General features: G+C 63.4%; 1 protein-coding gene across 5 annotated transcripts in view; it reads right to left on the bottom strand.

Annotated features, from left to right (window-relative positions):
* Positions 1-2,423: 2,423 nt before the first annotated feature.
* The window catches only part of CEP170B (centrosomal protein 170B), a 31,062-nt gene continuing 11,343 nt past the window's right edge, over positions 2,424-22,142 (bottom strand). For 4 of the 5 annotated variants that reach the window (XM_055361719.2, XM_019010018.4, XM_063698229.1 and 1 more), the window contains exons 3-19: positions 21,955-22,044; positions 20,355-20,433; positions 19,817-19,875; positions 17,893-18,031; positions 15,524-15,628; positions 14,849-15,322; positions 13,808-14,526; positions 13,191-13,364; positions 12,603-12,693; positions 10,755-12,458; positions 8,974-9,217; positions 6,049-6,208; positions 5,518-5,661; positions 5,335-5,423; positions 4,794-4,887; positions 4,584-4,635; positions 2,424-4,461 (exon numbers count right to left, since the gene is read on the bottom strand). In XM_055361719.2, coding sequence (XP_055217694.2) covers positions 4,214-4,461; positions 4,584-4,635; positions 4,794-4,887; positions 5,335-5,423; positions 5,518-5,661; positions 6,049-6,208; positions 8,974-9,217; positions 10,755-12,458; positions 12,603-12,693; positions 13,191-13,364; positions 13,808-14,526; positions 14,849-15,322; positions 15,524-15,628; positions 17,893-18,031; positions 19,817-19,875; positions 20,355-20,433; positions 21,955-22,044 — 4,665 coding nt within the window. In that variant the 3' untranslated portion in view covers positions 2,424-4,213. The remainder of the gene's footprint in view (positions 4,462-4,583; positions 4,636-4,793; positions 4,888-5,334; positions 5,424-5,517; positions 5,662-6,048; positions 6,209-8,973; positions 9,218-10,754; positions 12,459-12,602; positions 12,694-13,190; positions 13,365-13,807; positions 14,527-14,848; positions 15,323-15,523; positions 15,629-17,892; positions 18,032-19,816; positions 19,876-20,354; positions 20,434-21,954; positions 22,045-22,142) is intronic. The other variant, XM_019010019.4, reaches the window with a different exon arrangement.

Below are 22,142 nucleotides of genomic sequence, written 5' to 3'. Positions count from 1 at the left end.
GTGCAGGGGGTCCTCTGCCGGCGCTGGGGCTCTGTGTGTGGTGCTCTCCTCACCGCTGCTTCACTCTGCAAATTCCAGTTGCTTTGGCCTCCCCAAACTCTGATCTGGGCCTCAACTCGGCAACATCACCAAACCCTGTGGGAGCCGCTCCGCCCTTTGGCCTGCAAGCTATGCTGTGAGCAAGGCGGGCGGTCAGGCTCACCTCATTGCTTTCCTTTCTTGACATCACGGTCCTGTGCTGCCTGCTGTCCAGTGTCTGAAAACTGCCGTTTCACGTATTTTGTCATTTTCTCACTGTTCAAGGTGAGAAGGCAAATCCATCCTGTACCCCGTTACTCACGGCCAAAAGGAGAAATGGCCTGTGGCATGATTTTAAGTTCTTCTTCAAGCTAAATCATGACAGCCTTCTCAGTAAAATTTTATTATATTTGAGAGTAAAAACAGTTTACTGTCTTTTTTGTCATAATTTGAATGTTTGGCCATCATTTCTTTGAATTTTTCTGAAAAATTTCTCTGAAAAAGCCATTAATTTTTGCATGGAAAAGGTGCGGGCTTCTTTCTGTCTAATGATTTCTTATATTTGTCACTAGCAAGATTAATTGGACACAAACCACATGTGTGCTTCACTCACTCCTGCAAATGACCCAAGACCCAAAGCAGGCCCTGAGCCCCTGAGCTCCCCTCTGTCCCGCAGGGATCTCTCTCCTCAGCTCCAGCTCCCTGACTGCATCCCCAACTGTCACCTGAGCATCTCACCCACTGTCCCCACATCTGGGCCACTTGGGCCAGGAGCTGGGCATGTCCTTGGCCCTCTCTGCCCCTCCGCCGGGGACCCAGCCCCTTCAGCCTCCGGCCTTTCCACACGGCCCATCTGCCCTCCACCGCCTCCTCCCGCAGCCCCTGTGCCCTCACTCCCAGTCAAAGCCCTCCTCACTCTAACTAGACAAGGAACAAGAAAAGCTCGAACTCCTTAGGGAGGTCCTGGAATGTTGAACCCACCAAACCAAATCACCGCCCACTGGCCCGTTGGGCCCAGCCCCACCCTAGGGCTTCCACAGCCCCACCACGGCACTTCCACAGCCGTGGGCCCTGGGATGTCTGTTCAGGCTGACTTTCCAGCAGGCCCTGGGTCTCTGGGAAGGCCCGTTAAGGGACCCCGCTCAGAAGGCCCTCAGGAGTCTGCTGCCCAGACTAAGGTCTCACTACCTGGCCTCACCCACAGTCCTCCCTGTGGCCTCCCGTTAAGGGGGCCAGGCCAGCGGTGACCACCTCCAGTGTGGCCCCGGGAGTGGCGTTCAGATGGTTCAGATGGCAAGACAAGGCATGGAGGCCCCGAGTGGCTGCATGAGGCCTGTGGAGCCCTGTCCTCAAGTTCTCGGCAGGCCGCTCGGCTCAACCACCCCCTTGCAAACTCAAATGCATCCCCAAGGGCAGGGGAGGGTGGCATCATAAAGGCAGTCCACCCAGGAACATCTGGCGATGTCCTCTGTCCTCTCCACGGCCACCGCAGGGAGTGGAAGGACAAGGGGCTCGGAGCAGCCAGACGGCTGGGCTGCGGAGGTAAGAAGCCCGCCCTGCTACTCCCGCCAGGGTCTCAAGGTCAGCCTCGCTGAGGACCTGAGCCACTGCCTGGTAGCCTGGCAGCCCAACAACACATCAGTACCGTGGGGCCTGCCCTGTAGCTGGAAGTGGACAGTGACCTCTGACACCTCCAACAACCCGGGTGTGATGGGTGCCAGTGACGTGATGTAACAACGGGCAGTGGGTGTCCTCCGAAGCCCTAGCAGGGAGAAGGAACTGGGGCGGGAGGTGGCGCTCACCACGCGGCGACTGTGTGCCTGCTTACTGCCTATTTTTATGCAGGATGAGCAGGGTTTTAAACAGTGCTCTCGGCTGGGCGCAGTGGCTCCCGCCTGTAATCCCAGCACTTCGGGAGGCCGAGGTGGGCGGATCACGAGGTCAGGAGATCGAGACCATCCTGGCTAACATGGTGAAACCCCGTCTCTACTAAAAATACAAAAAAAATTAGCCGGGCGTGGTGGCGGGCGACTGTAGTCCCACCTACTCAGGAGGCTGAGGCAGGAGAATGGCGTGAACCCGGGAGGCAGAGCTTGGCAGTGAGCCGAGATCCTGCCACTGCACTCCAGCCTGGGAGACAGAGTGAGACTCCGTCTCAAAAACAAACAAACAAACAAACAAACAAAAACAGCGCTCTCGGATGCTGTCTCACTGAACTGTTTTCATAAATTAACTCTTCTGTTTTTTTAGGAGTAAACATCTGGAAATGCTGCTTTCTAGCCCAGGCCGCCCCCTGGTGGCAGCATCTCTGAATTGCAGCCACCCCTGGTCTGTCCTATGTGCAGGGCCCCACCCACCCCGAACACCAAGGATAAACAAGGCCAAGGTGACAGGCTCCAGCGTGCTGCCATGTGATAGAAGAATGATTTATTAGAACAAATTCCATGACAAATCATATAAAATAACCATTTTCCGAAAGACAGCCACAAGACCACCTGAGAACGAATGTACAGTGAACCCTCCGAGAAGCCCGGCAAACAAGGACCAGTTCCCAGGCAAAGGCTGGAGGGGGAGGAACAAAGGAGCTCAGTGTGGGGAGGAGCAGGAACTTGTGAACCTAAAACATTGCACAGCCACTGCCAAGGGGTGGGAAGGAGCCGTGGATGAAGCGTGACCACTTCATGTCCAGGGGCAGGCGGGGTGGGCAACTGGGGCATGCAGGGGTGGGCAGCAGCCCGGTGGACCGGACTAGCACCTCCTCCATACAGACAGCAGGCTCTTGGGGCGGGGACCAGGGGGGGACACCTGCCACCCCCGCCCCCCCTCACACACACACGTAAACATCAGGTGGGCCGCAGGGCTCAGAGGAACAGAACCCGTACACCCAACCCCAGATCAGCTAAAAGTAAACAGGGGACACACACCACCCGCTTCCAGCCTCCAGTCCCTAGTGCCGCTCCCCCAGCAGCTGGCCCTGTCCAGGTCCGACTCTCATACCAATGCCAGGCAGGGGGTGGAGCTCACCCACGCCAGTCTGGTCCAGGTGGGACACCCCCACGTCCACCCCCACCAACCACGGCCAACGGGCTCTTTGGCTTAGAGGCTCCGGCAACACGGGCTGCCCCAGCAGGGGCCACGGCAGAGGGACCAAGCTCTGCTCACCTGCCATGTTCCCAGCTGAAAGAATCCTGAGAAAACAACAGTTCCTGGGCCCGTCCCTGCCCCCATGCCCACTTGAGGCCTGATGGCGTGAAGCCAAAAGGGGAGGGCGTGTGGTGCAGGCCAAGCTGCCAGCTTCCAGAAACCCGGCTTCCAGTGACTTTGGTCGTGCGCTCACCCCCGCCAGAAGGGCTGCCACGCACCCGGCTGCACCCAGGCCCTTGGAAGCCCAAGTACAGAGGCCCATAGCCCCTCACGGGGACATGCCCTGCAGTCCTCACGGTGCAGCATGGAGGCGCCTGGACTAGCCGTGTGCATGGGAGTGGGGGGGTGTCTGCACCTGTGTGCATGGCTCAGCTCTCAACAAGCCCCTGGTCCATACCAAGGAGGGCTCCACGGGGCAGCCCCAAGCTCAGTGGGTTTGGCAACTGTGTTGGCACCAAAGGCTGGAAGCAGTGGGGCTCCTGCCTATAAAAGGCCTGGGGTCAGGTGGGAGCCACCAGGGCAAGTGCCCTGCCACCTCAGACAGTCCCAGGAACAGGTGAGCCTGCCCACCTCCATGTTTGGCACCAAATGACCCCACAGTCGACCTCTCTTCCTCTGCCTGGCCGCAGGCCAGCACAAAGGGATATGGCAGGTTAGTGCCTGGCAGAGCCAGTCAGGCCTGGAGGGGGCACCTGCAATGGCACCAACAACTCTTTCCTTTAAAGCTAAAGACAGAAATAACAGTGATGAAGAGGAGGTGGGGTAATGCCCTTGAGGGCTTGACCTTGGCAGCAGCCTGGCCAGGAGCTGGGCCCAGAGGCCTATAGGGGGCGAGGCAGGGGTGGGGGTGGCCATGGGGCTGGACAGGGTGAGTAGGGTGCTGGCTGGGAGCTGACAAGGGGGCAAGGGCGTGGGAGGCACCCGCCCACAGGGATATGGCACATGTGGGGGTCTTCAGGGAGAACCACCTGCGGCCAGGCAGGCGGGCGTGCGGCGGACGGAAGGCAGAGACGCACACGCACAGGGAGGCTGGCCTGGCCAGGTCTGGGGCCTAGATCAGGAACCTCTCGGCATCAGGGAGGAAGGTGGGGTCCGGGAGGCTGGGAGGCCCACAGCTGGCCCGCTGTGGGAAATTCCTCAGGGGCAGGGCTGGCAGCAGGGCCTCGGCTGAGGCGGGTGAGGGTGGGCTCTGGGCAGCCACGCGGCCCTTCCCCAGCCCCGGCTGTGCAGAGCTGGCCAAGCTCCTGTTTCCTGTGAGCAGGTCCAGGCTCCCACTGGGGTCCACGATGGCGTTGATAACTGGAGGTAGGGAGGGAGGGTCAGGCTGCGGATCCAGTTCACCTGCTCCCACCCTGTGAGTCAGGGTTCCCCATAAGGCCCTGCCAGCCTCCCTTGCTGCCCCAGGCTTGGGCCACACTCACCTTCCAGCTGTTTCTGCACCCGCCTCAGTTCCTTCAAGATGGAGCTGATTTCCTGGAAACGTGGCAGGAAGGGAGGTGGAGTCAACTTCTGACGGGCTGCAGCCCTGCCCCGGGGCTCTGTGTGCAGGAGCTGGGACAAGGTTTGGGGCCAGCCAGGCAAAGCCAGGTTGGCTGGGGGCGGGCCAAGGGGCATGGGGCCCCGACACTCACCTTGTTAGATGTCTTCAGGATGGGCACCTCGTTCTCGGCATTGATCCTGGCTTCCAGGTCCTCCCAGGCTCTCCCTGTGTTCTGAAAGAGGATCCTGTCCGAGGTAGGGGGAGGCAGAAATGGGGGGACAAGGACAGAGATGACAGAGCTGAGGCACAATTCTCCCAGACCTCCTCTGCCATGGTGAAGTTCATCCCAGCCCACCTGGGCCTAAGGGGGAAACTGAGGCCTGATGCATGATCTGGGCTGACAGGCACCAAAGTCCCATCTGTGCCTGACAGTCGGCGGTGGGGAGGGCTGGGCCCGGGATGAGGGCTAGGGGAGAAGGGGAGGAAGGGCCTTCCTGGAGGCGCTGGCTCCTCTTGAGTTCAGGGTCTGCCTGCTGGGAGCCACATACACGTGCACACGGGAGGGCTGCTCCACAGGTGCACACGAGTACCCATGAAACCACTGCCCTTGAGGGATTCAGCCAGGCCTGAGTCTCAGCTCATGCAGCCGTGCTGGTGTCTGGGCGTCCACCTCAGTCAGGAAGCCGACTCACTTCATCTTCTCGGCAAGGTGCTCTGTGTTCTCACGGATGGCCTGCGACAGCTGGGACACCGGGTTCAGCATCAGGTTATCGAAGATCACCTGCAAGAGCCCGGCCTCAGCATGGCCCTGCCCTCGAGGAGCCCCGCCCCTGCTCCCCCCACACCCAGCTCCGTGGCGGTAGTGGGCACCGTGCCTCCTCTCGGTTCCGAGGCCGCGTCTTATTGGCCAGGGCGTCCTCACAGCTGTCGTTCATGTTCTGGTCAAAGTCCCGAGAGTTCAGCGAGCCGGGCGGCACCTTCTGGAAGTTGAGGCTGGCCTCGGGGATGCGCTGCACCAGCTGCAAGAGGCAGGGCCGGCACCGTGGGCCCCGGGCAGAGGCTCCTGCCAGGCTGTGGCTGCACCTCCCTGCTCCGGCCCGGAAGGTGGACAGAGCACACCCACCTTCCGTCTGTGCAAGGTCCCTCCTGTGCCCCTGCCCCGCCGTGGAGGCAGCTGGGCTGGGGATGACGGCACAGTCAGGCTTGACTCAGGTGCCGCGAGCGCCCCAGGCCTCGAGCTCTCCGGTAGCCATTTGGGGCGCTGACCCAGGGGGACATGTTCCAGCTCGCCAAGTGGGGATGCGCAGCAGGGCCTCAGCCGAGGCATGCAAAGGGCTGTGGGGACCTGGCCTGACCCTCCTCGAGGGTGGCTCTGGCACAGGGGCCTCAGAAAGCCTGGGGCTCACCTCCTCCCGGGCAGAGATGGTCGAGGCGGGGGTGCTGGGCATGGTGCTGAGGGAGGCGCTGTGGGCAGGCTCCGAGGAGCCCAGTGTGTCACCGTCCCCAGCCACATCGTGGATCTCCTGGGCTAGGATGGCCACGTCCTTCACCAGCGTCTGGCTCAGCCTGCAGCCGGCAGGAAAGACGGCAGGTTCTGCACAGAGGAAGTCGGGGCAGCAGGGGCCAGACAGGCCTCAAAGCCCCTCCCAGCTCCCAGGCAGCTGCTGGCCAGAGGTGGGGCCTGGGGGAGGTGCTCCCCAGCCTGGCCCCAAACACCGGCCTAGCCACTGGTTACACAGGCACTGGCCACGGCCCCAAAGGGAGGCCAAACTCCCCACAGCCACAAGGAGGGATGGTGGGGGGCTGGGACGGAGCCTGAAAAGAAGGGTGCACAGAAACCCTTGCTGGCTCTGGGGCAGGCCACACCTCCTCTCTCTCCGGCCCTCCAGGGCCAGCATCACAGCTTCGGGTCCCAAATGGGATGGATGGGACTCAGTCATAGAACGTGTGGGTGCCACGGGCGCCCAGCTCTGCAGGCAGAGAAACTGAGGCAAGGAAGGGAGTGGGCTGAGGCCACAGAAACTAGAGCCTGGCACTCCTCACACTGAGGGTGGGGGCTGGGCAGAGGGTGGGGGCTGGGCAGAGGGTGGGGCAGGCAGATCCAGAGAGGCAGGGGACCCCTTGCAGGCCAGTGAGGCCAATGGCAGCTCAGCCTAGCCCCCTGCTCAAGCCTGGCCAGCTCAGTCCCCCTAGGATGTGCCCAGGGGGCACAGGCCTCCACCCTGCCGAGGTAACAGACACTTCCCAGCGAGGACAGGGGCCTGCCGGGCCCGTGAGCAGCTCCCAGCCCTCTGCTGGAGCGCACAGACTCGTCAGCTGTCCTGCCGGCCCCTTAAGCACCTGGGCCACCAGCAGGTCCTGCCCCACTTAGGCCTTCAGCCCAGGCCGTGGGGACCTAGGCTCCCTGTCACTGCCAACCACCCATCCTCATGGGGACAGGCCCCACCCCAAGCCTCCTCAGCCCCCACACTGGCAGTCACCCAGGGAACAGACCACCCTGAGGGCCCTCCCCCTACCCCTACCTCCAGCGGCACCACAACCCTCGCCAGACACTGGCACGACCGGAGAAACACCCCCAGCACCCTCTGCCCAGATGGCCTTGCACATCCCACTGGCTGCCCTGGCCCCACTCAGGACTGGGTCCTAGCTGGGTCCACCCTTCCACATCAAGACAAAACATGGAAGCCCTCCCTCCACCTCTGGGTGACACCAACTGGCACATGCCCCTGGCCCTCAGGCCCCCGCCCAGCACTCCCTGGCCTCCTGCCCCCGGCACATGGCATGCTCCAGCTCACCCACCGTGGAAGGCAGAGAACTCCAGAAACCTACATGGGCCCCCCACGTCCCCTTCTGCTGTCAGGCCTGGAAGCACCCACCCCCTTCTCAGCCAGGTGCAGTGTCTCTGTCCAGAGTCCTAGCCCTGTGCCAGCCTCCTCCGCTGATGGCAGCCTTCTTCCCTATGCTCCCCCAATACCTCAAGCATCCCAAGAGCCCTGTCCCCAGTCCCCATCCTTCCAAGCCCCCCAGGTCCTCCCCACCAACTTCATGCTGCTCACAGCCTCAGGTGCCTGCGCCTCCACCCCAGTGTGGGCCACTCTCTTAGGGCTGCCTGCTCCTGGCCACCTCCTTCCAGGTCCCTCATGGGCTTCAAGCTCAGCATCCTCCACAACAAACACTTGCCATCCACCCTGGTCCTGGGACCCCCCCTGCCTGCCCCACAGCCTTTCAGGGACTGCCTTTGCAGTACTGACCACTGCTTGGCAAAGACCACTCTCACTCCCACCCAACTCCCTACCCCATCCTCCCCAGCGCCTGGCCTGGAGAGGGCCCTGTTACTGAATGACCATGTGAGGGAGTTCATTTCTAATAAAAACCTTTGAGGAGGCCCTCCTTGTACTGGAGGTCTCACCTCCTGGGAAGATCTGCATCCACCCACCCCTCCATCAACCCACTCACTCACCCATCCATCCATCCATCCACTCACCCATCCATCCATCCATCCATCCATCCATCCATCCATCCATCCATCCATCCATCTATCCACCCATCCATCCATCCATCCACCCACACACTCATCCATCCATCCATCCATCCACACACTCATCCATCCATCCATCCATCCACACACTCATCCATCCATCCATCCATCCATCTATCCACTCATCCATCCATCCACCCACCCACTCATCCATCCATCCATCCATCCACACACTCATCCATCCATCCATCCACCCACCCACCCACTCGCCCATCCATCCATCCATCCATCCACTCATCCATCCATCCATCCACTCACCCATCCATCCATCCACCCACCCACCCACTCGCCCATCCATCCATCCATCCATCCACTCATCCATCCATCCATCCACTCACCCATCCATCCATCCATCCATCCACACACCCACCCTCCTATTCATCCATCCATCCATCCACCCACTCACCCACCCACCTACCCACCCATCCATCCATCCATCCATCCACCCACCCACCCTCCCATCCATCCATCCACCCACCCACCTACCCACCCAGCCATCCACCCATCTACCCACCCAGCAACCTATCCATCTACCCGCCCACCTGCCCATCCATCCATCCATCCACCCACCCACCCACCCTCCTATCCATCCATCCACCCACCCACCCACCCTCATATCCATCCATCCATCCATCCATCCATCCATTCGTCCATCCATCCAGCTAGCCAGCCATCTGCCATACCATCTATCCACTCAAGAAGGCAGCTCCCAGCCTGGTCCCTGCCCTCAGGGTGCTCTCACTCAAGAAAAGGCACTGGCACCCAGTGGATTTACTCTGAATGGGCTACTCACCTGGCAATCTCCGCAATCTCTGCCGTCTGCACGATGAAACCATAAGGGTCAGGCTCCTCCTCATCGTCGTCCGTGTCCCGGGGGCCGGGGGCCCGGGAACGAGCCCGGCTGGAGCTGCCAGCCCTCGGGGTCTGAGTGGCTGTTGAGGTGTGGGAGCGTGTGTGTTTGGGGGAGCCGTGGCGGGAGCCGTACTCCTCCTCAGAGGTGGACGTGTAATCCGAGCCCTGCTGCCGGCGCCTCGTGTCTTGGTGAGTGAATTGGTTTTAGAAGCAAGAACAGAACAAAGCAGCACTCAGCACCCTGTGGCAGTCCCAGGGTCCGTCTGGGAGAGGGCTCAGTGCTGCAGGGCTGGGCAGCGTCGAGGCTGGTGACCCCACCCAGTAGCCCTTCACTGAAACATCAACAGCTGCTGAGCTCCAGGGGCCACAAGGCCCCCACCAGCCCAGGGGCACATGCGGGGAAGGCGGCCTGGTGCTCCCAGGCCAGTGGCTGCAACCCGGGAGCAGTCTGCAGCTGATTAGGTGGGAAACCCCCTTACAGGTGGTGGGAAAGCAGTGCCTGGCAGACCCCAAAACAGAGTAAACCTCCCCACCAGGACCTGCTGCGGCCCAGGCTGGACCACACAGACAGGCAAGGACCAGTCAGAGCCCAAGCAAGGCCACTGCAGTCCCTCCCTGCTGCCTGCTTGAGTTTGTCAGACCCAAAGCTTCAGGTTCCGCCCTCCTAGGCAGAGTCCTGGCCTCCTCACCAGCCCCTGCTCTAAGCCCGGCAGCAGCTGCGCTCCTGCACTGTAGCGGGGGATGATGGCGAGCCGCATGCTTGGGTCAAACACCACCAGTGCACCACGTCGGGTAGGGACAGCAGGCTCCACCAAGCAGGGGTGACCCTTGGCCCCGCCCCACCCCTTCCTCCAGCGAACCCTGCCCCAGCCTCCAGCCATACGCAGGGCCTGCCCAGTACAGCCAGCAGTTGGGGTGGGGCTGTGGGAGGATGCTGGGAGTCAGGAAAGAGGCTCCACTGGGATCGTGGGTGGGTAGGTGGGTGCACAGGGCAGAAGGCAGTAGCAGCAGCACCTTGGCCTCAAACCAATCCACTCGCAGGACAGCTCAGCTGCCTCGGCGGGCGGGGTGGGCCCCGCTCTGCAGACGCGGATGTCCGGCCACCCCAGGTAGGAGGCCAGCTCTGGTGGCCACAGAGGACCATCCCCACTTGCTGTGCCCATGGACATCTGGGGGACAGGGCAGGGCTCTGCTCACAGCCCTCCCTCCGTCCCTGGTCATGGGGCCTGCGGGCTCAGAAGGGTGTTAGAGCAGCTACCAGCGGAGGGCACAGGTGTACTTGGCACCCTTCACTGAGCCACAGTACTGCGGCAGAGATCCATGGGACAGCCCTCCCCAGGCCTAGGGCCTCAGGCCCATGGGCAGATGGCGTGGGGACCCAAAGGCACCAGGGGCCTGAGCCAGGAGTACAGGAAGAGTGGGGAGGGCCAGCCTGGGCTTCGGGGCCCTGAGGCACACCCTGGGGGATGGAAGGCCCTCTCCACGCCAGAGACGGTCAGGGTGTTCTACCCACACCAGGGGACTACGGGCCCTGCCCTCGGCCCATGCACGTGTGTGTGTGCACGTGAGTCCAGCAACACATCTACCCCAGCTTTGGGAACAGAGGCTCCTCTCGTGCCAGGACCAGGGGCCCACGGCCAGCACTCAGCTGGCATCCAAGATGCTGCAGACCCACTGGCAGCCCTGTCTTGGCCCTGGCCTCCCACCCGCCCTGGCACTCACTGGAGGTGTATCGGGCACTGCCCGAGCGGGCCCTGCTGAAGGGCTGGCGGGGACCCGTGGTGGTGGCTGTGTTGGCAGCCTTCCTGGCGACAGCCCGTGCTTCGGCCATGGTGGGCTTGCGGCTGGCACAGCACAACTCCACACTGCGACCAGAGAAGCTGGTGCGGGCAGGGGCTGCCTCGGGGTCACTAGTCCCTGTGAAGGAGCCGGCCCGCTTCCGGGGCATGGCCAGGATGTCCAAGCGTGACAGCTTCTTGGCCTGCTCAGCAGCTGGCCGGCCCACAGGCTCAGGGTTGCCCAGGGACCCCCGCTCACCATCCGCAGCCTCAGTGTCTGAAGCGTCCCCCAGCCGGGCCCGCCTCAGCCGGGAGGCCCGTGTGGGGCGAGGGGTGGACAGGCTGTTGGAGCGGGTCAAGGCCTGTGGCCCCTTCTGGGAGCTGGCTGAGCTACGGCTCTGCTCCTCCCGGGCAGCCGGGGATGGCAGTGGGGCCGCTGGTTTCCGGCGAGACCCTAGCCGTCCTGCCCCGGTGGCCTCAGGGGTTTCATGGTTGGAGGCCATCACATCTGAGCCGGGTAGGTGGGCGAGGACAGGGCCACGCTCCTCACTGGGCCAATCCAGGGACCCTCGGGGCCTGTGCCCACGCCTTATGGCTGAGCGCCGTACCGGCTCTCCACAGCCCATGTCCGTTGGGCCAAGTGGGTGATGCTGCCTCTCTGAGGACTGCTCATGGGCACTGCCCAGGGCGGTGCCTCCTGGGTCCTGTGCAGCTGGTGGGGATGGCGACATCTCCTTCTGTGCCCGCAGAGGCTGGTGGGTTGTGGGGCTGGGCCCGCTCTTGCCACTACGCAGGCTGACGGTGCTGGCTGTGTCCACGTCCGAGTCCCCAGACAGGGCATCCTCCGGCAGCCTCGGGGTGCTGCCCCCCTCACACTCGGCATCCACAGAATTGGAGAGGAGTCGGGCCTCCAGGGCCGCCAGGGCCGTCTCCGTCTCCTTCAAGATCAGGTGGGTGTCCTGGGAGTGGAAGTCCATGCGTGCAGCCCGGGTAGCAGCCAGGTCCTGTAGAAGCGGGTGGCTGGAGATGTGGGGGGGCTTGCCGGGCGCTGGGGGACCACTGGCTGGCTCCTTAGTGAAGCTCTCTTGCCGGAGAAAGGCTGGGGCAGGGCCGTCGGGTTCTGGGGACCGTCCAGGCCGTAGCTGGATGACCATTCTCCCATTGGCACTGACATAGACTCCATCCCGTGCTGGGGGGCTGGGCTGGGCTGTCTGCCCTAGGCCCTCCCCATCCCCTGGAGCCGCAAGCGGTTTCCTAGGTAACACAGCGTCCCCATTCTGGTCCCCAATGAAGAAAGAGGTGGGAGTTGGCTCCCCGGGGGCCCTTGGTGAGCGCTGACCCCTGCTCCACGTGGGCCCCTCCTGGGGGCTCCTGCGTCTGCTGTCCTGTGGCTCCACCCCTGGCTCGGGGCCTCGGCCCCCGTCCGACCCACTGGCATCGCTGAGGCTGTCAGGATCCAACTCCTCCTGGCCGAAGAGGCGGCTGGGCTGCTCACTGCCCAGCTCCGGTGGCCCAGGCCCACTCCTCCTGCTGCTCTCTGGGCCCGCAGGGCTGTCAGCCCTCTCACTGGGCAGCTGAGGGAGCCGTCGCCGCGTGCGCACAGGCAGGGACCCCTCCGGCTCCCCACCTCTACGTCCCAGGCCATCCTCTGTGGAGCACAAAGGCAGCCGGTTAGAAGGCCGCTGGTCTGCAGGCCCTCCACACACAGGAAGAGGCAGCCTGTGTCCGTGGTCAGTGGCCTGAGGCCCGCCCCGGCCTGGCCCGACTCCCCCACAGCACTGGAGCCACTTACCTGTGAGGCCCGGGTCTGAGTAGCTGTCAGCCAGGCTGGCCCAGCGGGACACCCACTTCTGACCCCCAGGGGAGCCCGGCACCGGGAGGCCCTGTGGAGAGGAGGGTGGGAGTGTTTCCACACGCAAGCCCAACGGCGAGGAGCAGGGGGTGGCAGGGAACAGGAGGGGCATCCAGAGCAGCCAACACCAGCCCCAGGCATGCACGCCACCCTGGGCCTGCCGCATGAGCGAGCGTGCCCCTGCAAAGGCAGCCAGGGATCCCAGTTGCCTCGCCTGGACTTGCTCCAATGCGACCCCCTGCCTGCCCAGCCCAGGCAGCCTCACAGAACTCAGTTCCAGGTTGGCAGAGCAGCCGTGGCCCTGTCCTGACCTCAGAGCCCGTTTTGCCCAGGACCTCAAATCAACAGTGGGCCTGGCACCTGGCCTCGATCCCTCCTCATGGAAGCCCCAGCCCACCCTCCTCTGAGCGCGTCCCTCAGAGGAAAGTCCAGTCTCGCCCCATGGGGGGCCCGCTGACCCCAGGTCCGGCTTGGATGCTGCCCTCTTCCTGCCCAGCCCCTCCTTGGGGTGGCCGTCTGTGCTTGTACCTGGTGCTCCACCTGGGGGGCCGCACCCAGTGGCCGGGACGCAAACTCCTGCAGTAGCGCCATCCGCTGGGCCACGCCCCCATCATCAGACTCATCTCTGTCCCCTCTGATGACCGGGCGGAAGGTGGCCGAAGATGCCCTGGAGAGTTCAGGGGACTCCAACACCCCAAAGACCTGCCAAGAGGAAATGGTCCCAGGCACCGAGGGTCAGAGAAGCCCACCTCCCAACCCTCCACTGACACCGGCCACCCCCAGGCCACGGGGAGAGCAGGGACCTGGTTGGCCAGAGCGGCTGGTGGCCGGGACATGCAGCCTGGCTGTCAGCAGGACATGCGGATGGGATACGAACCCAGCCCTGGGAAGGGGAGGGGTGGGGCTATGGGCAGCACACCAGGCTCCCTCCTGCCCAGCTGGGCCAGAGGCAGGAGCCAGGGCTGGGCCGGAGCAGGACAACGTCCGCCCATCTCTACCCCCCGTTCCCCATGAGGGCTCTCACTCGCCACCCCCGGCATCGCCTCCACCCCCCGTTCCCCACGAGTGTGCTCTCACTCGCCACCCCCGGCATCACCTCCACCCCCTGTTCCCCACGAGGGCTCTCACTCGCCGCTGGGCCGCACCTGGTCGATCATCTTCCGGGCCTCCTCCACCTCCGTGTCCTGCGCCTCAGTCTCGATGGTGTATGTCCCTGCGTCACTGAGGCTGTCGTCCTCCTCCTGTTTCCGTGCCTTGGTCAGCTGGGGGTCTGTGGGGGCGGGCGGTGGGGTCGGGGGGCCCACGGGGCTGGTCCCACGGGGTGTCAGGGGAGCGGGCAGCACCGGAGGAACCTTCTCGGGGCTGGGCCGGGCGGCCGGGGAGCTCTCCCGCAGACACTGGGCCATGAAGTCCTGGGCCAGGCGGGAGCGGCGCCCCACGCTTCCAAAGGGGCGGGCAGGGGTTCGGGAGGCGGGCGAGGGGCTGCCCAGCCGTTCCTCTGTCTTCTCCCGCTTGAGCGAGCCGGCCCTCTGTGGCCCTGAGCTGCGGCCCCCTGCCTGGACTGGGGCTGGGACACTGGGGCGGTCCCTATCGGCCGGCGTTGGGCCACGGCGCTTGTCGGCCTTGGGGTCCCCGGACGGGCTGTGTGTGAAGGACTGGGAGCGCTTCTTTCGGGGCGTGTCCTCGTCGAAGAACTCGATGACAAAGGCCTGCTGGTTATGTAGTAGCTCCTGGGGGTCCCGCTTGATCTGCCTCTGCAGCCGCACCTGCTCCCCGCTGGCCTCCAAGGGCACCCCGGCGGCCGAGGCCGCCTTGGCCAGGGGGTCCTCTGAGTCACTCTGCGTGCCGTCCTCGTGCTTGTGGCCTGGGGGAGACAGGGGACCCCACCTTGTCAGGCCGAGAGAAAGGAAACAGCGGTCGATCTCAGGCAGCCTCATCACCCCATGCCTGAGCTGAGTTGACAAAGCACCCCAGCCCTCAGGGCCCCCCAACGCAGGGCAAAGAAGTGCAACGGGAAGACGCAGGACCGGACTCCTGACCAGGCAGGTGGCTCTTAGGCAATTAACTGAAAAATGGGAAGTCAACCCAGCTGAATGGGCCCCTCTGCATGGCAACAGTGCAGACCCAGCCAAAGCCCGGTCCCCTGACTGTCCCGGGACTGGCACGGCCGCCAGCTGGGCACTCACCCTTCAGGGTGCGGGTGTGGACAGGCAGGTCGCTCTTGGTGCTGTGGCGGTCATCCCCAGGGCCAACCCGGTGCAGCAGGCTCGGGTCATTCTGCACCAGCCAGTCGGCCACCTTGGTCTCAGCCGACACCATCTCGCCAGGTGTGGCCTCCTTGCCCGGAGGCCGCCGCTGGCGCAGGGAAAACTTGGTGATATGGTCCTTGATCTTCATCTTGCCAGGGCTGCAGTCATCAAACTCGATGGTGAAGGAGGCGTGGCTCTGCACCACAGGGGCCGCTCCGCCCCCACCTGCCTCTGCATCCTTCGTGGGCATCTCGTGTGCCGGCACCTCGGGGGGCTGCGATGGCTGCGGGGTCTCCTTCGTGGGGATCTCGAAGTAGCTGGGCTCCCGCCGGAACGAGCAGCCCTGAGGCTCAGCAGGGGCGCGGAAGCCGTGGAGCTCCCCGTCCTGCTGCACCGGCCCCTTGGGACGCTCTGGTGTGGGAAGATGTCTTCAGACCGGGCCTCGGGGCAACCACCTGCCACCACCCTCCTCAGCCAGGACCATCCACTCCACCCAAGAGGGGAGACAGGCCCCATGTCCCCCGGAGTGGGCTCCTCAAGCCCAGGCCATCCCCTTCACACACCACCCTCTGGGAGCCCTCAGGGTCTCACCAGCCTGGCCCCAAGACCAACCTGGGTAGGGCTCTCCCTGGCGCTGGGCGTCAGGCAGCGTGCTACCATCGTCCTCACCCCACCAGGAGGGCTGCCCATACAGGGGTGTGCGGTAAGAGGCTGCCTCTGTGGAGGGAGCGAGAGTTCAGACCCTGTGTTGCTGGGGCCCCCAGTGTGAAAAGCAGAGAACTCGCAGCCCAGGAGAGGCTGGACTCTGGGGCAGGCCCTGGCATCACCTCCCAGCTTGGCCCTGTGGCAGCCCAGGGCCCTGCCTCTGTGGGGAATGTTGACTACCTTGAGTTCCGAGGTGGCTCACTGGCCCCTCCCTGCCTGGCCCCGCCTCCTCCCACAAGTGCTTAGAGGCTCCCTGCCTGCCTGGCCCCTCCTCCCTGCCTGGCCCCTCCTCTCTCCCCTCTGACATACTCAGAGGCTCATCCCCTGGGGCAGGGTGGGGGCCCCCCACCTCCGTCCTGCAACCCTGCCCCCGCCTTCCCGAACCCAGAGCCCATCCAACAGAGGGCAGGAGGCCAGGGGGAGCCCACACCTGGGTCCAGACACCTCCAAGGCTGGTAAATGGTTCAGGCCACAAATGGGTGGCCCTGGGGGTGGGCAGCCACTGCAATCTACATGGTCCCTGCGGCATTTTAGTTTGTTTGCCTTAATGACCAGGAATGAAATTGTATATTTCAGATGGAATCTCACTCCTGACTCCCTCTGAGAAGCCGGCAGCCCAGCCCTTCCTGATGGCAGCAGTGAACAGAAGCAGTGTCCAGTGCCCTCAGGTCAGGGCGCTGGCCCTCATGACCACAGTCTCCTTCCTGGGCCCTCCACCCAAGCTCTTTCCATCCTTGCCGGAGCCCAGGGGGCCTCTGCGTCATGGCCCCCAGTTGCTTACACTGCTGGGGGGCCAGAGGGTCTGAGGCCAGTCACCTGTCAGGAACCATGTGCGCACTGCGCTGGGGATGCAGGGCCCCTGAGATGTGTCACACACGCCTTACCCCTCCCTGGGGACTCACTCTTGACCGAGGGTCACACCCAGGGGCTGCTGAGGCAGGGGCATCTGCTACCAGGCAGTCCCCATCTGCTGCCAGCCCTGAACCCCTCCTTGGTCCCCACAATGTGCTGCCCTTGCTCTAACGGAGCCAAGGAGCCAGGCTGCCCAGCTGGCTGCACCTGTCATGACCTCCGGGACAGCCCCACACTGGCTGTCACCAGCTGCATGTGTTTCACAGTCTGGACACTGACAGGTGCTCTGGGGAGCTCAGATGGCTTTCTGGAAAGCTTCCCAGTCCCCAGCGGTCTTCCATTCTGGGCGGACCTGCATCCCAACCAGACACCGGCAGCTGCGGCTGTACAACACAGATGTGTGGGCTGACGGCAGAACACAGCAGACATGGGGCCAAAGCTGGGGGCGGCAGGGTGACCCCTCCTGGACCAAGGTGGGAGTTGAGAGCCTGATCCCTGGATACACCCCTGTCTAATCAGAACTCAAGTCTGGGGCCTCAGGCTTGGATACCCCACCCCGACCCCTCCACACCCCACCAGGCACTTTCTCACTCTCGCTCCTTCCCCTCCCCTTGTGCCCACCGGACCCATGCGGACCCTCGTGCAGCTGTCCTCCTCCCAGACTTCTGCCTACCCGCTGCACTGACTGCCAAAGGCACAAATCAGGTTTCATCAGAAACCACCAACCCCTGAGCCCTGCTGGCTCGGTCTGCAGAATCCAGTCCAAATGCCTGATATTAGGGAGCATAGCCTCACCGCCCCCATCACCTGCCTCTCACCACTGGGGACAGAGGGTGCCCAGCTGGTGGCCCACCAACCCTACAAGAACTGTGGGCTCAAGGGGTGCAGGCGTGCACAGGTAGCTGTGCACAGGGGTGAGCAGTGTGGGTGTGCATGGGTAGCTGTGTGTGTGGGGTGAGAGGTGAGGGATGTGGGTGTGCACAGGTAGATGTGTGTACAGGGGTGGGGGTGTGAGTGCACAGGGGTGAGCACTATGGGTGTGCATGGATAGGTCTGTGCACAGCAGTGAGAGCTATGGGCATGTATGGGTAGGTGTGCACAGGGGTGAGTGGTGTGGGTGTGCATGAGTAGGGTGTGTATAACGAAGATGCAGGCATGCATGGGTAGGTGTGTACAGAAGTGAGGGGTGCAGGCATGCACGGGTAGGTGTGTGCAATGGGTGAGGAATGTGGGTGTGCAAGGGTAGGTGTGCACAATGGGTGAGGGGTGTGCATGTGCAGGGGTAGGTGTGTGCAAAGGGTGAGGGGTATGGGTGTACATGGTATATGCATGCACAGGGTTAAGGGGTGCAGAGAGGCAGGTGCGGGGCAGAGGGCCTGGCAGTGGCCCTGTGTGCTCACCCCATCCGCACTGCCTGGGCCTACCTGTTCCTGGTCTCCGGTCCCCCTTCTCCGGCCTGGGGTTCGAGGCCTCGCAGTATGGTGTGTGTTCCGGCAGTGCCTCGCTCTTCTTGGGTGCCAAACCCTTCACGCTCACCTGCAGCTGGCTGGTGTACTTTTCATGCTGTGGGCAGGCCAGGCGGGGTGAGGTACTGGGCCCAGCCTCAGGAGGAACCCACCAGGGTGGGCCCAGCCTCTCCTCTCCATCCAGAGGGCCCAGCTATGACTTTGCATGTCACAAGCTCTCCCTAATGCTCCCCAAAAGAGCAGACAGAGCCCCAGCCTGCCCAGGTAACACAGCTCGGGGTCCAGCTCAAGCCTGGGGAGGGGCAGCTTCCAGGGGAAGCAGGGGCCTGCTTGGGTGGGGCAGGACAGAGCAGGCTGCGATCATCAGAGTGGGGGCCCTGGGATGGGCAGCAGGGCCGCTTGTGCCATCAGACAGAACCTGACTCCCTTAGGCCCTGCCCCTTGCAGGCTGGGGGACCCCAGGCTGCTCGGAGATCATCCGAGGAATGGGCTAAGCGCCCTGGCCCCAAAGGGCTCCTGGGGAGCTCTGAACAGGGCCCTGAATCTGTGCTCCACAACTCCCACATGAACAAGTGAGGGCGAGGAGACGCCGTTCCCACCTAGGACCCTCACGCCCCCCACAGGGGCCCCGGCTGTGCGTGTCGCCAGCACACCGGGGAAAGGGCACGCAAGGATGCCCACCCCTGAAGGCTGCCACCGTTGGCCTCCAGCACCCTTCCTTCCTGCCTCTGGCCACCCCCTGCTGGCGGCCTCATCAACATGCTGGGGGCAGCTTTTACCTCCTGAGGGGCTCCGAGAGGGCACCCGGCCAGGGCGGGCAGTGCGGGAGGAGATCGGAGAGACTGACAGGAACTCGGGGGGCCTTGGTTGTGCAGCATAAAACCCTTATAAACCCTCAGCCTAAGACCTTCAGATTTCAGCCTGGGAGACCTCAGATCCCCTCACCCTAAGAAGCAACAAATCCTCTCAGCCTGAAGTGACCCCAAATCCTGCCACCTTGAAGGACTCAAATCCGTTAACCTGGAGCGAACTTAATCCCCTGGGCATGAGACCCCAAAGCACCTCAGCTTCAGAGACCTCAAATCCCTTCACCCAGAGGAACGCCAAATCCTCTAACACGTAGATCCTCAAATCCCCCGAGCCTAAGGAACCCTAAATATCTCACTCACAGAGAGACCAAATTCCCCAGCCTCAGAAACCCTAAACACTCTGTCTAGAGACTCTTAATCCCTTCAGCTTCGAAGATTACAAATAACTGTAACGTCAGAGAATCTAAAGCCCCTTATGAGACCCCAAAGCTGCTTAACCTGAGAGACACTCCCAAAAAGATGCTGGGGGGCTCAGGGGCTCTATACCCTCCTGGCCCTCTGAACGGGGCCCTCTGCTCCCGGGGAGGCTGCTGGCCCCCGCCTCAGCCCCGCCGCACTCTCCTGCAGGGTGACCCCAGCAGCTTCCTGGGCTCTGGCCACCCAGCTCACCCAATGAGCCGTTTGTTCTGTGAGCCACAGCTAAACCCGCCAGTGCCCAGCGATGCAGCTCCGAAAGCCCAGGAGCTCCAGCAGGCTGACCATGCAGCCCGGCTCCTCCCAGGCCCCTCCCAGAGCCCGGATCCTGCTGCATCCACAACAGTGGCACCCGCGTCCCGGTGCCCCCGCCATCTGTCACTGCAGCAGGCTGGGGGTAATGACTACCTTCCCACCTGCCGGACTGGGCCATCTGGCAGGGCAGGACAGGCTGGCCTGACTCATGGCACCCGCAGCCTGAACAGGGCGCCCCAGAGGCCTGGTGAGTGTTTGCTGGGGAGATGGCAGCGGGAGCATGGTGGGGAGGATGGGGGGCTGAGCCCTCGTGGCTGAGCCACCCGGGCTTGGCCAGCACTAACCTTGAGTGCCTCCTCCGGGACTCGGTGCTGCACACGCTCCAGCACATACATGTTGGAATGTGGACACGTGTTAAGGCGAACACAGAGCAGAAGAGCCAGGAGCCCAGCGCTGAAGTCCACGCCCAGCAACAGGTGTGCCAGCTCAAGGGCCCATCGAGGCAGGCAGAGGAGGGGCCTCTTTCTTCCCGGGGAGGCACAGCCATGCCCACCCATGTGCTCAGACAGTCCCAAGGTCGGGCCAGGACTCGGGGTCCTAGGGAGTGGTCACCAGTTCCCCAGGCCCCATGTGACCTCAGGCTGGGTGGGTGGGCAAGCAGCAGGTACCCGTGGCCAGGGTGTCCACGGGGGGCCGGGCTGCAGGGACTGGCATTCCTTGGGATGCTCCATCAGCAGGTGGAGCCCAGCCCTAGGGTCATCCTCGGTGCTCTGTTACCCAGCAGCCCCAGCAGTGACAGCCCTGCTTCTGGAGTAACAGGGTGACTGTGGTCCTGGGGACTGAGAAGAAGCCCAGGAGGAGGGACGCTCAGGGGCAGGATATCGTAGCCGAAGCGGATGACATCGTTGAGCTTCAGCGTGACGTACTTCTGGTCCGGGATGCGCATGTCATTCACAAACGTCTGCAGGAAAACAGGTGGCGGGGTGGGGAGCTGCGCGGGTGGGTGGCTGTGAGCACGGCCGCAGGGTGGTGGGGCTGAGCGGGTGGGTGGCTGTGGGCAGGGCCGCAGGGGCACCAACTCTCTGGAACCCACGGCGAGTGATGGCCTGTGCAGCACTGTCCCAGGCACCAGCCTCAAGTTCCACAGCCATGGCAGGGGCACCCAGACACTGGGGCCCACCCAGCACTGCAGGGACCATGATGGAACCCTCCAGAACAGAACTCTTTGAGCATCTTTGTGAAGTGGACTCCAAGAGATGCTTCCTCTCACCCATACAGCCTCGTGCTGGCCCCAGCCCCCACCTTGGCCCCATGAGCCCTTGGGAACAGTCGAGGCAGGCCTGCCCTGTGGTGGCCCTTGGCCAAGGGTCAGGCCTCAGAGGGTCTGATACCCCCCTCCAGGCTGCCTACTGGCAGGAGTGTTGATGCATCAGTCCCACAGGCAGGTGGGAGGCAGGTCTGTGGGCATCACAGCCAGCCATGCAGGGCCCAGGAGCACGGACTGGGACGGTGCCATGCAACCCAGGCCAACAGCCCCAGGGACCCTCTCAAAGCCCATGTGGGTGACGCAGCCCACACAGGCAGAGGAGCGGCCACTTGCTGTGCAGCCATTCAGGGACAGCCGCTTCATCAGACAGGCATGCTGCGGGAGGAGGGAGCTCAGGACAGACCCCAGCAGCCTGAGACCCCCTGGCCGGAGCTCCTTGAGGGGCTGCTGAGGGGCTGCTAGGGCCCCCCAGCTCAGGACTGCAGAGTGCAGTAAAGATAGAGTGTCCCAGGACAAGTTGGAGTCCGCCAAGCTCAGCAACAGACAAAGACATCCAGACAGGGACCTCAGGGACAGACACACGCCCCCAGAGAGGGGCCTCCAGCCTTCCTGCCTGCTTCCACCCCATACCCCATTCCTTTCACCTGACCCCCAACCCTGCTCTTGCAGCCAGGGGTTCCCTCCTGGTTACCTTCCTGCCCCTGCCACCCCCAACTTACAGAAGAAAGGATCACATGGCCCCACCCATACCCAGACTGGGTACCCAAGCATAGCTCCTTCCATTTCAGGGGTCCCATTCCCCCAGCCTGGTGCTTCCCTTCCCATCTGCAGGGTCCACTCTCCCTGAGAGCAGCCTGATCCTTGGCGGCCTGAGACCCTGCCAGGGGGAGCCTTCTGGGGAGGCCTGGGGGCCTCTGTAGTTGGGGATGGAGCCTGATCTGGGAGAGGGGCCAGATTTTGGAGAGGGGCCAGGGCTGGGGGAGGGGCCAGGGCTGAGAGGGAGGGGCCAGGGCTGGGGGAGGAGCCAGAGTGGGGAGAGAGGGGACAGGGCTGAGAGGGAGGGGCTATGGCTGGGGGAGGAGCCAGAACTGAGAGGGAGGGGCCAGGGCTGACAGGGAGGGGCTATGACTGGGGGAGGAGCCAGAACTGAGAGGGAGGGGCCAGGGCTGAAGGGTCGAGCTGTTAAAAGGCCAGGCCAGGGCCTCTCACACTCACCCCATTGAGGCTGCCCAGGTCCTTCACCCAGTGCTCGTCCCTGTCCTGGTCGTAGTTGATGACGGCATGCTGCTTGTCCACGCTGCGGGACTGGAGAGACACACAGCCGGCCCTCAGGTGCTCCAGGGGAGGAGGTGACACCCAAGAGGCAGAGGCACCCCTGCTCCATCCCCTGCCCCAGCACAAGA

Source organism: Gorilla gorilla, chromosome 15 (assembly GCF_029281585.2).
Source record: "Gorilla gorilla gorilla isolate KB3781 chromosome 15, NHGRI_mGorGor1-v2.1_pri, whole genome shotgun sequence".
NCBI classification, from domain to species: Eukaryota; Metazoa; Chordata; class Mammalia; order Primates; family Hominidae; genus Gorilla; species Gorilla gorilla.
This window is presented reverse-complemented; position numbering and strand designations above follow the sequence as displayed.